We start from the raw sequence: 16,865 nt of genomic DNA, 5'->3' as shown, positions 1-16,865 counted from the left end.
AATTATTACAAAACAACATTTATTTATCTTCTTTCAGTAAAAATATAATTTATCCTTCTTATATCAAAGGTCATTAAACATTTATGCAGATATAATGACAAAAATGCCATATTTTGCCATATATTCAATGAACAGTGCAAACATGGCACACTTATCCAGTAGCCTACACACTATAACAGCTGCTGCAGAGAAGGATGCAAGAGATGCACCATGTTCACCTTCTACACCATAAACTCGCAAAAAAGTCGACATATATTCTAGACACAAATATATAACTCTCCAGGGGCAGGTGAAACATGTAAGTACTTTTCATGTTGTACTTCTTTATCTTGAACATTTTACAAATCTTTCACCATATCATGTACAGACAACATGTTAGATCCCTTAATTATATTGTCTTTACCTGTGACATTTTTTTTTAAAACCACTGCTCTATATTTTCACAGCTGCAAAAGTTGAGGATGACTCGTGCCCAGATTCCTATCCTGAATCTGAAACTACAGTGTGGTCCCAACCTAATCTCCCTGTGGAGAGATGAAGCCCTCAGTGATCTACACATTGAAGACAACGTACAAATCACACATCTGCATAGCGACACTGCACTTCTCATTACACAAATGTTAGAATCATTCTGCCAACAGACACAAATACACATGCCTATATATATTTGCCTAATCATATTTCTCTTGTTACATTCCAGATTCAAGAGACTGCAACTATTGAACAAGAAATTGAAATTCTCTGAGTAACAGATTCAGATGACACCTGCACTCTTCTTACGTGATCTACACTGTCCCAGCAGACTTCTTCTCTGGAGACCTTGTGACTTTCAGCAACAACCTACCCATGAAAGTTCTTGTACAACATAAGAGCAACAGAATCCTCAGCATCAGACACATTTTATAACCTCAATCTAAACCTTTTTTTTACCTTCCTTTTTATTATTTATGCTAATGGCTCTTTCTATTCATTTTGCATACTCATTTTTTTCTGTACTCTGACATTTTCTGTCATCTTGCAGCCACTGTACATAGCCTATATTTTATTATAACCACTTTCATTGCCATTCGTTAACATTGTAACTGTTTTCACACTCCTACAGAATACATATAAGCTTAACAATTTACATATACATCCAGTCTTTACTTCATACCTACTTTTTTTACCATTTGTTTACACTTCAACATTTTTTTTCTTTTAACACTGCATTACACATTCCACTAATATTGATTTACACTTATCTTTGTATTCCAATGAACCCCACTGATCATTTTCCCCTATGTATCAATAAACTACCTTAGAAACTTAAAGCTTCTAACATTTATTTCTTTCTGACTTTCAAATAACTACAACCCACAGCTTCACTGTTATTACAAAAACACTGCATAAAAAGGTAAGACTTATTCAGATATTGGCACATTATTTTCCCATGATTTTTTTCCCCCTAATTATTATGACAAAATGTTTCAATACAGCCTATAAATACTCAATACATTAATCAATAGAAGAATCAACAGATCCATTGATCATCAAAACAATTGTTTGTTACAGCTCTAAATACAATAAATCCTTAAAGCGGCCATGACTCTTAAAGTGGCCATTGTGGCAGGGCCACCTTCAGAACAGACATGTGCGTTTGGCTCGTTTTCCTCGGGCTGCCCATCAAGGCTTTGCCAAGCCAACATCTAAGTTTGATTTCAAACTTTATTTTCTAGTTATGTTGGCTTGGCAAAGCCAAAATACTGATATTCTACTTAATCATTATCTTATTATTACTTTTCTTCTGACCTAATTTTCTGACTGCTACTCCTCCTAGGGCTTCAATGCTACAAGCCCCAAAACTGTCCACATACCTGGGTCCAAAGGTCTAGTTAGTTGCTATATCTTTTCTAAGAGATCAAAGTTCATATTTTCCCCATTGAAATGCATTGGTTTCATTAAATTGCGCTTCCAGAGGAGCAGTTCCACCCAACAGAGGTCGCGCCAACACAATAAATCATTGGCTCATGCATTCACTTTTGGTTTCGTCAGTTCGTGTTTTAAAGCTTGCCAGTTTGAAACAATTCTAGCGACTGTATTAATATACAAGCAATGAAAAACATGATACTTTTAGAGCTTCAAAGATGTGTGATAAATAGAGACTTTAAACACATTAAAGATTTACTTTTAGTAAATGCACGCTGTTTTGATGACGTAACGAGCCACGATCTTTGCCCGTCTCTAAACTCGAGTGCTCAGAGCAAAACGTTCTCTCTCTATTCTGTTCAAAATACATGGCAAATCTCATTCAAGCAAGCACAAGAACGCATCAAATAGCTTCTTTGTTTGTGACTTGACTGTGTTAATGATGTGTGACATCTGTAAAGAGGCTTGACGTATCGCTGGGCTGCCCGTCAAGGCTTTGCCAAGCCAACATCAAAGTTTGATTTCAAACTTTATTTTCTAGTTCTGGATCTGTGATTGTATAAGGGTGTAGGTGGATCGCTGCCCTTTCAAACACACAATGTTCAATGTAATTCATGTGTTTCGTATATGTGAGAGTTTCTGAATTTGTGACTATACAGTTAGTTTGTATTATTGTTAGCAGTCTACTAACGTTCCCTTTAGTCAGTATGAACGCAGTTCTCTTTACATTACATTCTTTCAAAAAAAAGTGGGATGTAGTGTTCTTATGTTTAAGTAAAAGCCAATCACATGTCTGAATTGATATATGCCTTATTCCTATTGGTTCTTCTATCTGCCAATTAGATATGGGTATTTTGACTATGTGGATGTTACTGTGATGAGCTAGTGCTCATGTTCTGTGCCTAAGTAATGTTTCCTGTTAATATAAGTAATGCATGCGTCCTGAGCCTTTATTGCTCGTTTTCAAGGGACTACTCCATCCCAAGTCAGGGCTCTGCTTAGGCAGAAGTGTAACAATGAGAGCAATGCTAAAAAAAAGTGGTGTGGTTAAATGTAATGAGAATCAACTGACCTTTATGTAGACTGAAGAGACCTACCAAAGGGGTAGTTCATTTAAAGGTGCCATAGAATGCTTTTTCACAAGATGTGATATAAGTCTAAGGTGTCCCCTGAATGTGTCTGTGAAGTTTCAGCTCAAAATATCCCATAGGTTTTTATCTTAATTTTTTGTAAATTTTTTTAACTGCCTATTTTGGGGCATCATTATAAATGCGCCGATTCAGCTTGCTTCCCCTTTAAATCCTTGTGCTCCCCGCCCCCGATTTGCGATTAAGTTGTTAAAAAAATCACTCAAAAGTTCAAATAATTGTATTTAATGTTAATTTGTGATATAACTGAAATTAAATACATATAAAATGCACTTAAGCAGTGAAATCATTACATTTAATTCACACTTAAGTATGTTTATCAGAAGTATATTATTTGAACAATAAGTACACTTTTAAAAAGTACACTTTAGTGCACTTTTTTTTCCACAAAGGAAGCCATTCCCACACAGTGCAGGTTTAAGGCTTTTCTCCAGTGTGAGTTGTCATATGGTCTTTAAGGTTTCCTTTTTGACAGAAAAACTTTCCACACTGTTGGCAGGTGTAAGGCTTTTCTCCATTGTGAATTCTCATGTGGACTGTAAGGTTTCCTTTCTTATTGAAACTCTGTCCACACTGTTGGCAGGTGTAAGGCTTTTCTCCAGTATGAATTCTCATGTGGACTTTAAGGCTTCCTATATGTGTGAAACTCTTTCCACATTGCTGGCAGGTAAAAGGTTTCTCTCCGGTGTGAATTCTCATGTGGTCTTTAAGGTTTCTTTTTACAGTGAAACTCTGTCCACATTGTTGGCAGGTGAATGGGCTCTCTCCAGTATGAATTCTCATGTGGATTATAAGGTTTCCTTTTTGACTGTAACTCTGTCCACATTCTTTGCATGTGTAAGGCTTTTCTCCAGTGTGAATTCTCATGTGGACTATAAGGTTTCCTTTCTTACTGAAACTCTGTCCACACTGTTGGCAGATGTAAGGCTTTTCTCCAGTATGAATTCTCATGTGGTCTTTAAGGCTTCCTATTTGACTGAAACTCTTTCCACATTGCTGGCAGGTGAAAGGTTTATCTCCAGTGTGAACTCTCATGTGGTCTTTGAGGTTTCTTTTTACAGTGAAACTCTGTCCACATTGTTGGCAGGTGAATTGACTCAGTCCAGTGTGAATTCTCATGTGGGCTGTAAGGGTTCCTTTATTACTGAAACTCTGTCCACACTGTTGGCAGGTGTAAGGCTTTTCTCCAGTATGAATTCTCATGTGGACTATAAGGTTCCCTTTATGTGTGAAACTCTTTCCACACTGTTGGCAGGTGTAAGGCTTTTCTCCAGTATGAATTATCATGTGGACTTTAAGGCTTCCTTTATGTGCGAAACCCTTTCCACACTGTTGGCAGGTGTAAGCCTTCTCTCGAGTGTGTACTCTCATGTGGATTTCAAGGTTTCCTTTTTGACTGAAACTCTTTCCACATTGTTGGCAGGTGTAAGGCTTTTCTCCAGTGTGTACTCTCATGTGGACTTTAAGATGTCCTTTTTGACTGAAACTCTGTCCACACTGTTGGCAGGTGAAATAACTTTTAGTTTCTGACTTTTGAGCTCTTTTTTGTGAGGAAGACTTTTTAACCTGTGTCGATCTTTCCCCAGTCATGAAATTGTGATGTTTTTCATAATGTTCTTTCTCTTCTTCCCTTTCATTGCGTTCATGACTCGCCTCTTTCAGTGCCATTAGGTCTAGGGCAAAATCAGACATAAAACAATTTAGACATTTAATGTATCAAAAACATGTATGATCTATACCAGGGGTGCCCAATCCTGTTCCTGGATTGCTACCTACCTGCAAAGTTTAGCTCCAACCCTGATAAAACACACCTGAATCAGTTAATTAAGATCTTCAGGAGCACTTCGTAATTACAGACAGGTGTGTTGAGCTGGGCTGGAGCTGAACTCTGTAGGAAGATAGATCTCCAGGAACAGGATTGGGCACCCCTGATCTATACCCTATCCGATCCTATGGATCAGGAATGGGCAGCTTTGGTCCTGTCTAGCAGAGTAAGGTTTCAGCCCTAATCAGATACACCTGCCTGTAATTTTCAAGCAGTCCTGAAGAATTAGGGTTAAAGGTGGGGGTTGGGTTAAATTTTGCAGGTGTGTTTGATCAGGGATGAAGCTAAACTCTGCCGAATAGTGTTGCTCCAGGACCAGAGTTGCCCATCCCATCTATAGACCTTATACCAGGGATGGGCAACTTCAGTCCTGGAGGGCCACAGCCCAGCAGAGTTTAGCTCCAACCCTAATCAAACACACCTGAACCAGCTAATCAAGGTCTTTAGGATTAGTAGAAAGTTATAGGCAAGTGCGTTTTTATCAGGGATGGAGATAAACTCTGCAGGACACTGGCCCTACAGGACCAGAGTTGCCCATCCCTGCCTTAAACTCATTACACCAGTGGTTTTAAAATCTGGTCCAAAGGGACCCACCACTATTCCTGGGCCTGGCTGCATGAAAGCCCTTAAGGTAAGAAAACTTTGTTATAAGGTTAAGAGTACCCTTAGTGAAACATGGGTTGCAAGAAAAAAACCTTAAGACTGTCAGTATGAGTACAGTCAAGTCAAGTCAAGTCACCTTTATTTATATAGCGCTTTTTACAATGCAGATTGTGTCAAAGCAGCTTTACATTGATAACTGGTACATAATTTGGCTGCACAGCAGCTCTTAAATAATAGTGTCAATGCAGGCAGATCAAAGCACTGTTGAATAAATGTCAAGAATACTATTGAATATCAAATGTCAAGTGTCCCCAACTAAGCAAGCCAAAGGCGACAGCGGCAAGGAACCCAAACTCCATCAGGTGACATCAGGTGGCAAATAGGTGTTAAGATGGAGAAAAAAAAAAACCTTGGGAGAAACCAGGCTTAGTCGGGGGGCCAGTTCTCCTCTGGCGAACAGTGCTTTGTTACAATCAGGTTGCTATCATAAGTCTGATAGGATCGCAGCAATCAAAGTATTTATTTCAGTTCCATCCAGTTGAGGATCGTATTCATCACGCCGGTATGGACGGTCTGTTGAGGAACTGTGGCACTGGCTGTCGTGTCAATGAGGCCTTCACAATGGATGATCCAGTTGACTCGATCTCTGCTGATACTTCAGGGCTGCGTTGTGGTCAACATTGTACAGTATCTCACAGAAGTGAGTACACACCTCAAATTTTTGTAAATATTTTATTACATCTTTTCATGTGACAACACTAAGAAATGACACTTTGGTACAATGTAAAGTAGTGAGTGTACAGCTTGTATAACAGTGTAAATTTGCTGTCCCCTCAAAATAACTCAACACACAGCCATTAACGTCTAAACCACTTGTTTTATGGTGCGTCTCTAAACACGTTTTCCCTTTTTTTTATAATTCTCAGGTTAGGTAAGTAAGTCAAATCTGATCTAATTCATAAGCATTTTAAGATACTTACTATCAGACAGAAGACTTCTGATCTGGTCTGGTCTGATCAGGCTCAACGGCTTAAATTAATGCCACATGAGGCCGAGTTTAGTTATAAAGATATAAGTTCATTTATTTATTACATTAGTATTTCTAGCATTTCATATATTCTACAAACATTCTATACAAGTAATTAAATAAAGTATAAGTATCAAAGAGTTATTCAGTCAAGGCAATATCAGTGATGGAGGCATCATCAGCGTTGGTTCTGGTGTTGGAGAAGCTGTCTCAGGTGTGAAGCAGCCCCCCCTGTTCTCTTCTCGTTTCAGCCTTTTATAGACTATCTGACCTCTGGAGGTCATCTTCTTTGGAATTCCCCTCATCTGAGTCTATATATAAAGGCCTTGTCTCTTTGTTCTCGGACTCTTCTCCTCTGCTGTGTCCTGCGCTTCGTCATCAAGACATCCTTCAACGGTAATCATTACTCCCATAAATCACCTCAATCTCAATAAATGTTTTTTTCTTCCCAAATTTCAGTTGTGTTCTCATTATTATTCTTTGTAAATCACTTCTCAATAAATGTTTTTTCTTCTTAAATCTCTGTTATTCTCATTATTATTCTTTATAAGCAGAAGAGGTACAACTAGCTTAGAAAAGTTGCATTTCCTAATGAAGCAGGGTGTGGCTGATTTCAACACACTGGCCACAAAAGTGAATACAAAGTAAAAATGTCAAAATTGGGCCAAATTAGCCATTCTCTCTCCCAGGTGTCATGTGACTCTTTAGTGTTATAAGTTCTCAGGTGTGAATGGGGAGCAGGTGTGTTAAATTTGGTGTTATTGCTCTCACTCTCTCATACTGGTCACTGGAAGTTCAGCATGGCACCTCATGGCAAAGAACCCTCTGAGCATCTGAAAAAAAAAGAACTGTTGTTCTACATAAAGATGGCGTAGGCTATAAGAAGATTGCCAAGACCCTGAAACTGAGCTGCAGGACAGTGGCCAAGACCATACAGTGGTTTAACAGGACAGGTTCCACTCAGAACAAGCCTTGCCATGGTTGACCAAAGAAGTTGAGTGCACCTGCTCAGACTCATATCCAGAGGTTGTGTTTGGGAAATAGACGAATGAGTGCTGCCAGCATTGCTGCAGAGGTTGAAGGGGTGGGGGGTCAGCCTGTCAGTGCTCAGACCATACGCTGCACACTGCAACAAATTGGTCTGCATGGCTGTCGTCCCAGAAGGAAGCCTCTTCTAAAGATGATGCACAAGAAAGCCCGCAAACAGTTTGCTGAAGACAAGCAGACTTACTGGAACCATGTCCTATGGTCTGATGAGACCAAGATAACTTATTTGGTTCAGATGGTGTGTGGCGGCAACCAGGTGAGGAGTACAAAGACAAGTGTGTCCTGCCTACAGTCAAGTATGGTGGTGGGAGTGTCATGGTCTGGGGCTGCATGAGAGCTGCCGGCACTGGGGAGCTACAGATCATTGAGGGAACCATGAAAGAGCAGAGCATGATCCTCTCCCTTCGGAGACTGGGCCGCAGGGTAGTATTCCAACATGATAACGACCCCAAACACACCTCCAAGATGACCACTGCCTTGCTAAAGAAGCTGAGGGTAAAGGTGATGGACTGGCCAAGCATGTCTCCAGACCTAAACCCTATTGAGCATCTGTGGGGTATCCTCAAACGGAAGGTAGAGGAGCGCAAGGTCTCTAACATCCACCAGCTCTGTGATGCTGTCATGGAGGAGTGGAAGAGGACTCCAGTGGCAACCTGTGAATCTCTGGTGAACTCCAATAATGGAAAATAATGGTGGCCACATAAAATATTGACACTTTGGGCCCAATTTGAATGTTTTCACTTAGGGCTGTACTCACTTTTGTGGCCAGCGGTTTAGACATTTATGGCTGTGTGTTGAGTTATTTTGAGGAGACAGCAAATTTACACTGTTATGCAAGCTGTACACTCTCTACTTTACAAAAATGTGAGGGGTGTACTCACTTCTTCTTATTAGCCGTTTGATGACGTAGTCAAGCAAAAGGCTATTAACGTTAATTACTGTTATGTGTCCGACAGAACCGTCGCAAGTGTGTGAGTGCATATTAACAGTAAAGTAGCTAAAGTGACAGCTGATTTGAAGTAAAGTCAATAAAGTTCATGTTTTGACCTTCAAAATATTTTAATACTATAAAACATAGCTAAAACAACATTGCTCTGGGCGTGTGCATGTGACCGTGATTCATGTGCATATATGTCAGTCGGTGTGGAATCGCACGTCAAGATCTGAGAGAGATATTCAGTCCATTATAAATTCTGATTTTGGCCGCCTCTGGAATGGATCAAACCATAGACATTAGCCTATCTTATGAGTTCAAGTAAATACGTTGGAAATCCGTGCTCATTCAAGGAAGTGATTGCACCTGTTGCTCCTGTTGCACACTCCTCCTTCCTGTATCTCTCACTCCAAATTAAATCAATTTATAGTGAAAACATTTTAGAGACAAACTTGCTCAACATTTGCTGTTAATTATTCATTATATTACATTAAATACATTTGAATTATGAATAATTCATGACATATTAATATAATTAGGCCTATTAAATTAATTGACAATATTAAACTTTGCTTTTAAATTTAAATAAATATAATACATGCATAATATATAAAGCTTTTAAATAGATTAAGCTGACATGTATTCTTTTGAGCTCTTTGTGAAACTATATTAATTATTAGGCATATTTCTTTGATTCACATGCATTGATATAGTCAGATATTTTCTTTCAGCTGCCTTCTCAAACTTTGACTGCATCCGTGATTATTCCTGCTTTGTAAATGCGTTTAATTTCATATTTTTCATAACGATCTGATGGACGTTGATTGACGTGATCTATGAATCTGATCCGACATGATATTTAAAAAAAAAAAAAAAAGCTTGATTCTTTTTATTAACATCATAGTGTTAAATAAAAGAATGCATGAAGATTGAATAAAATGTTTGTTTGTTTTTTCGCTTTATTTTGTTTTTTAAAATCAGATGCTGTGTTCCTTAATTTGACATATTGCATGTTCAGCTATTCATATAAAGAATATTCTGGGGTCACTGAAGTGTGAAAATCATCAAAAATGCTGGTGGTGGCTGGCAACTAAAAAAAAACTGATAGGGAAACAATTAATTCTTATGAGATGTGCTTTCCTCAGCACAAAACTTACATTTTGCAGTTATACTCTTACCTGTAAATGTTAGAAAATCCTATGAGTGTGCATTTTCTGACAACAGACTTCACAGACTTCAATGAACAAACGCCAGTGCGGACATTCAGTTCAGGTGTGAGAATAAAACCAACCTGTTTGTTCCTCAATATATTCATGTTTCACTCTGAATGTTTCTTCAATCTTCATGTCTTCACTCTCCTCTTTAATAAACTCAATCTTTATATCTTCAGTCTCCACTTTAAACTCCATAAACTCAATCTTCATATCTTCAGTCTCCTCTTTAATAAATGCCATCTGTAAGAAGAGAATAATTAACATAGTTAAAAGTCTTCAATGACCTGGTTAGATAAAAAACACTCAAAACTAATGCTGTAAGTTAATAAACTTAATATTTAGACTTTTTGATCTACATTTAGTATTTAATGAATTATTTAATTATTATATTTAAATGATTACTCTTTGATGAAAACATGTCGTGATTCACTGAATCATTTCTCAAAGTATTTGATTCAATTGACTGGGAGTTGAAAAGTTCAGTTTCTCCATCAGAGACTGAACTCGTGTTCATGATAAACTGATTTATGATATATATAGAGAGAGAAATGAGACGCAGGTTTACTGTTTTTCATCAGTGGATATGAGTTTTACTCACACAAATATCCTTCATTACAGTTAGATAAAGAATCACAATGTTACATTAAATAGTAAATAAACTCATTTCACATCGCTTGTGATTTATTTAAACTATTAAAACCTTGAACTCTTTCAAATTAAACAACTTAAATTCATAACCTTTCTTCAGCAGAATCACAGCAGATACAGGAGCTTGGCGCAGTCTTATGATGTCATATCCTCACTTCAAAATAAAGGTCCTGTTCACACACAGCATTGTCTACAATCACAGAATGCATAGAGAGAAAAAAAGTATTTTTTTTTACCAGATAATCTTGGTATTAAAATTCAAACAGTGACAAATATGATACAGACACAAATGTTACAAAGATTGTATGAGTTCATAAAGCAGAGTTCATTCGTCTGTCTGAATTGAAACATTTAAAGTCAGTGTTTTACCAAAATAAAAAATGTGGACAAGTTATTTTTAGTTTAACCCTCGTGCACTGTTCGATTTCTGTGTACACTCATTATGGTCTGGGTCAAATTGACCCTAATTGGATTCTATACAATTCCACAAAAATCACACTATAAAAAAAAACATACAATCATGTTTAAATAATTAACTTTTTTTTTTTTATATCAATATTTTTCACACATTACAAAGAATAAATATCTGAATTTATGATTAATAAAAATATTTTTAACCACTATTTTTAAGATGCCCCTCCCCCGACCTGTGGGACATTTACCATTATACATTTATAACAATAATATCTTAGTCTAAACCTAAAGTAATCTTGACAAACTATATATTGTTTGAAAGCTTTCAGACTCTAGTTTTCATATTTGGTGACTGATTTTCAAAATAAATGACAGAACAATACATAAATAGCGATAGATTCTTCATTTGTGATGCGGTGCCAAACTATAACACGCTCTGATTCTTTCCTTATGTTTTTTTTATGTGTTTTAGGGATAGAATTCAAATCAAATATTAATATTACTCCCCAAACTTCTAATGAATAGGATGTCTACTTCATAAATATTTTGAAAAGTATGGAAAATATGGTTCAGATCACTCAAACCATATATGGAAATCGAAGAGTTACCAGTGGAGTCTTGATGTCATCTAGTGAAAAAGTTTGGTACTGCGCACAAAAAGTCTTACTAAAACTTGTTTTTTTTTTGAGATATCAACCTAAAATTCAGCACAGAACTTGTTCAGATATTTAACTTTGATTTTCTTGTTGTTTTAGAGTTGAAAATGTTTTGTAAAATATATATTTTATAAATTTTCATAAACTTTTTTAAACTTTACTTTTACAACTTTTTTTTTTTTACTTTTTACTTCTACAATAATCTGTGAAGTTTTCCCTTTAAAAAGATACCAAACTTAAGTCTGTGCTCTGAAGTATTCAAAATTTAAGTTAGAAAAGTCATTTTAATATCTATGCTCAAAAAGTGGGATAGATAATTAACAGGTAAAACAACTTTATATTTCCACAAACTTTGAAAATAAAAAGCAGTTAAACTCATTAAGACACTGACACATCAGTACTAGAGTTGAGGAGTTCTGACGTACAACACAGAAGTGTTTTGAATTTAGGGTCTGTAGTCGATTTTGAATGGTTGCCTATGGGGGTCAAATTGACCCACGAACAGTACGAACGTATAAAATTTCTGTATGCACATTTCACAACACATCAGTGTGTTGAAACTTTGCATGCATGTTCATGACCCTAAATGAGAAAAAGTCACAAAATTTCAAGAAAAAAAACAAAGGTTTAATATTATATCAGGTAGCTTGAAAAAATAAATGATAGGTAATTTTTACCATCTGTGGCTGACAAAATATTTTTCTGTATTGAAATAAGTGTGGAAAACCTAATTTTTTAGCTTCATAAGGTAGTAAAAAAATAAAATAACAAAATATAACCAAGAAATGTTATTATTTTGGGTCAGTACAGTTGCCTTAGAGCGTTAAAATATGCGGGTCAAATTGACCCGCGAACATCACGAACGTAATAGTAATTTTGTTTGTATATGTCAAAAAACACCAGCATGTTGAAACTTTGCATGCATGTTCATGATGATAAATGAGAAAAAAATATCAAGAAAAAAAACATAGGTTAACCAGTATTTCCAACAACTAGAAAATCTAAACGGGTCAAATTGACCCCCAACATAACACAATGGGTATAAAATGTGTAAAAAGTTATCTTTCAAGAATTAGTATAAGTAAAAGAAGCAATTAAACTTAAATGTAATTCATTCAATACCAAAAAATGATTGCTAAAAGGTTCAGTCAAATTAAAAATGTAATTTTTCACATATTTGTAATTAAAGTCTTCAATGTCAAAGGTCATTTGTGTGAGTTGCTGCCTATGTAGTGAGTCAAATTCTGCAATGTAGATGCTCTTAAGAGAGACATTTGGTTCTCTCACATGCTTCCAAATATAAAAAATGTGGTGTCTTACTTTTCTTAAGTATAGAATTAACAGATACAAGCAAATTTTCCTTGCGCAAGATTTTTATTTTATTAAAAATAATATAAATGTTATACAACTTGATTTTTTTAATATGTAAAAATCAGTGGTGAGCGGTGACTTTTTTAACCGGGTATGCTGGATGTGGCGTCATATAAAAACACTTAATGGGTTTATAGCTAATAAAAAAGATGCTTATGTTCTTTCTAAACAGTGTTGGTTTACTCATTTGCTTGCTCATGACAAATACAACAAAAAGTATATGTTGGACCTTTTATCGAGAGTAGCCTATATTTACCTGTTGAGACGTGCCTAAATATGCTGTATTTCCGCTAAGTGTCCCTAGTGTCACAGACATACTTCACCTTTAAACGTATCAGTTTAGAACACAGATCTAAATCAGACACGACAAATAAGAAACATAATGGCGTCAATTTTAATGTATACCAGAAGTACTTTTTAATTTAATAAATAAAAATACGTATAACATAATTAGTATTAGCAGATTATTATAAATAAAAAGTAAATTGTAATTATAATAAATATAAGTAGGCTATAATCAATAAAAATATCATTATTCTTTAAAAAAATAAGTTGAAATTATGCAAACTGATGACTTTAACAAACGCACAGACCATTGATTAACATCCTCTTATAGTTAGATACACTAGGACTGTCTGACTTATATATAAAAACAATTTATAAGTTGTTGTTTGTTTAAATTCCCTATGGAGAAAATTAGTTAGTGATTATGTCTTTTTGTTTGATTCTTGTTTTCTTGATTTACAGCGAGTACCATGTTTTACCATGACTAATATCGATCTAGCTTACTGCAGTGTGCAACAAGTGTCTCATAGCAGCACTATAACAACTTTCAACACACAAATGTATCTAATATGATAAACAGTGCTGCTTTACCCTACGTGCACATGACCGGAAGCGAAGATCAACAGATTCACATATCCCTCTAATCTCCCAGATGAAGGTTAGTTTTAAAGTAACCAACAGTGTAATGTTTGCAAATGACTCATAATTGTATCGTAATTTAGTTACTTGGTGTTTGGTAACAAAGGGCCTACTTTGCATCAGCAACAGCTGACTCAATGACAAACAAGTCCTTCATAAGAAGACAACTGATGGCACCTGTATTCATAGCAACTAGTTTTTAACCAATTAATCATTTGATTGTTAATCATAAATATAGGGGGTGGCTACTCGGTATAATTGTTTTCAAGAACATTATGTAAATTGGTAAACTATTTAGCCTAGGCTACCAAAACAAACACCAAAACTTAACATGAACTGACAGTTATGAGTCAGGGGGGCTTCTATAGTATTGCTGTTGGCATTTCTGATGTCTCAATTGGCTACTTTTCAAATGCACCACAAATATGCTGTGAAACAATGATGTAATCACCCCACGTGTCCACCCAAGTCGGATGCCGCTAACAGCACAAAACAGCAACAATAATAGCGTACTACATGCTTGTGTTCGTGCTGCAGAAGCTACAAAGCTTTATTTCGCAGCTTTACTATAGTTTGTATACAGCGCACAAGGTTTATGCACATGCTCCAAGTCTTATTCTTTGTTTTAAGTGTATCTCTATTGCGGAATTACAGCGCCACATACTAATCTGGCATGTATACTACATAGTTTTGAGTTGTTTCAGTGGTTTCGTGTGTACGCAGATATTTCTTGAGACGAGGAAAAAAAAAAGATTGTATAGGGTAAGCTCCGGCATCATGTGGATGTAGCTTGAATCACTTCAAAACAGCATTTTATTATAATTGGAAACTCCAAAAATAGATAAATCCAAAATCCATGTTTAAAGACGAAATTAAATGTCATAATTCTTTAGAAAACTAGCGTTACGTATTGATGAAAGAAACAAAAATTTGAATCAGTGGAACCAATGCTTCACTAAATGATTCAGTGAATCACTAGAAACGACACACATAGGCGACGCCTGCTGGTCAAAACTGTGTAAACTGTATAATATGTGTTCTTTATTCATTTCCAGGGCTTGTTTTGTTTGTTTTATGGAGAGCTTCAGGCCAATAAGAGACTATTAACTACAGCACTTCTTTTTTTATTATACAAACATGTAATTAAAATGTTAATAAAACTGGTCTGAGATCAGGTACAAACCATACAGACACTAGATGATGGGGAGATATTTCCATTTGGATGCTAATTGTAATAAAACACCAAAGAAAAAACAAACAAACAAACAAACAAAAATTTACTATTGTGACATTTTTATGAGTGAAGCAGAAAATTGAATAAGGAAATTCCTCTGAACATATTCAACAGAGAGTCAATAGATTTAATAGTTTTATTATATATAGTGAAAGAGCAGAATAAACTAGGAGCATCAGTCAGCAGCAGGACTCTCCCATGAATTGTCAGGTCTCTCTGCAGCCAGACAATGCAGCGTCTGAACAGGACTTTTATTTTGGAGTGACGGCATGACGTCATAAGACTGCGCCGCGTTCCTGCATCTGTTGTGATTCTGCTGAAGAAAGGTTTGTTTTAAGAATTTAAGCTGTTTTAATCGATAGAAACAGTTCAGTGATTTATAGTTGTGTGTTTTGTTTTAAACAAGCGACGTAAAATGAGTTTATTTACTATTTAATGTAACATTGTAATGCTTTATCTAACTGTAATGAAGGATATTTGTGTGAGTAAAACTCATATCCACTAAAGAGAAACAGTAAACCTGCGTCTCATTTCTCTCTCTATATATCATCAGTAGGCCTAGTTTACTGAACAAATTGTGTTTTTGTCTTTAAATACATTAAATTACAACTAAAAATCTCTGCTAATGCTATAAACCAGGGGTCTTCAACATTTTTCCGGTCAAGGAACCCTTACAGGGGCAGACTGGGACAAAAATTCAGCCCTGGCACTGTAGACTTGGGTAAAGTTTGTTTTATATTTGCACATTCGGACATCCGTATTCAATAGCCTTGTTAATCACACTACATTGGACATTCAGTGGACATTCACAAGTAAATATGCCATTAAAACAATACTTGCCTATTTTGATCGACTGTGAAAAATGTTCTAAGTTGACAATCGTTGGTTGGCAATATCATGTCGCTGCTTAAAATTCGCAAACATTAATTTATTGCACATTTGAATTTATCAGAAGTCCGAATGTGTGAATATAAAACCAACTTTACCCAAGTGCACTGTAGCCACACCAGCCCACATTACCACACCCATGGACATGCACATTCCCAGGTGAAAAAAAGTACACTTCCATAATGAACTTAAAGTGCCCTATTTTCACACACTAATTTTGTACTTTATTATACTAAAAATTCTTCTTTAGTACTTCTTAAGATAATGTTAAGAACATCTTAGTGTACTCAACTGTGCTATTTTGAGACACCATTTAGTTACCACTTGTAGTACACCTGAACCCATAAAACTACAAATACAGAGAGTGTATGTTAAAAGCACATTTTAGTTCTAATTCATGGCGTCTCAAAATAGCACAGTTGAGTACACTTAGATGTTCTTAAGATGATCTTAAGAAATACTAAAGAATTAAATAAATATATATATACATATATATTATGGAAGTACAAAATTAAGAACAATCTATGAAGTACAAAATTAGTGCGCGAAAATACAGCACTTTAAGTACATTATGGAAGTGTACTTTTTTTCACCTGGATTGCTATACGTTTTTGAAGTATTTTTGACTATATTGCAAGTAGCGTACAGCAGTCTGTTTACCCTAAATCCCACCTAATCTGCTGATATTTCAGTCATGTAATTCAGTAACAGGCTAGCTAACACTTGTAACCAATTATCACGAAGCAATGACATTTTAAAATATACACGCGTTGTATGTTAAGCTTACAACTGTTTAATACAAAACAAAACAACAACAAAAAACACTGGAGCAAAGTAGCGTGAATTGCACGAAAATGACTTGAGCTAGCTATTCTGTTTTTTTTCTTACCTCTACAGCACTGTCCTCCGCTGCAGCAGCCGAATTTAAACCCAAAAGAGTTTGGTTAATTTTAGGCAGTTGGCAGCGTTGGACTTAAGAGCCTTTTTTTGCTTTCTCGAACATTTTCTGCACCGCCTTTCCTTTTTT

The 16,865-nt window shown here is 35.9% G+C and overlaps 1 protein-coding gene across 1 annotated transcript in view; it reads right to left on the bottom strand.

The window, feature by feature from the left end:
- The window catches only part of LOC125263272 (gastrula zinc finger protein XlCGF57.1-like), a 51,441-nt gene that overhangs the window by 18,253 nt on the left and 16,323 nt on the right, over nt 1-16,865 (bottom strand). The window contains exons 2-5 of the mRNA XM_048182282.1: nt 10,442-10,541; nt 9,781-9,943; nt 3,535-4,726; nt 1,587 (exon numbers count right to left, since the gene is read on the bottom strand). Coding sequence (XP_048038239.1) covers nt 1,587; nt 3,535-4,726; nt 9,781-9,943 — 1,356 coding nt within the window. The 5' untranslated portion in view covers nt 10,442-10,541. The remainder of the gene's footprint in view (nt 1-1,586; nt 1,588-3,534; nt 4,727-9,780; nt 9,944-10,441; nt 10,542-16,865) is intronic.

The sequence above is a fragment of the Megalobrama amblycephala genome, linkage group LG1, assembly GCF_018812025.1.
Source record: "Megalobrama amblycephala isolate DHTTF-2021 linkage group LG1, ASM1881202v1, whole genome shotgun sequence".
NCBI lineage: Eukaryota > Metazoa > Chordata > Actinopteri > Cypriniformes > Xenocyprididae > Megalobrama > Megalobrama amblycephala.
The sequence above is the reverse complement of the archived record's forward strand: the minus strand, read 5'-3'. Positions and strand labels throughout refer to the sequence as shown.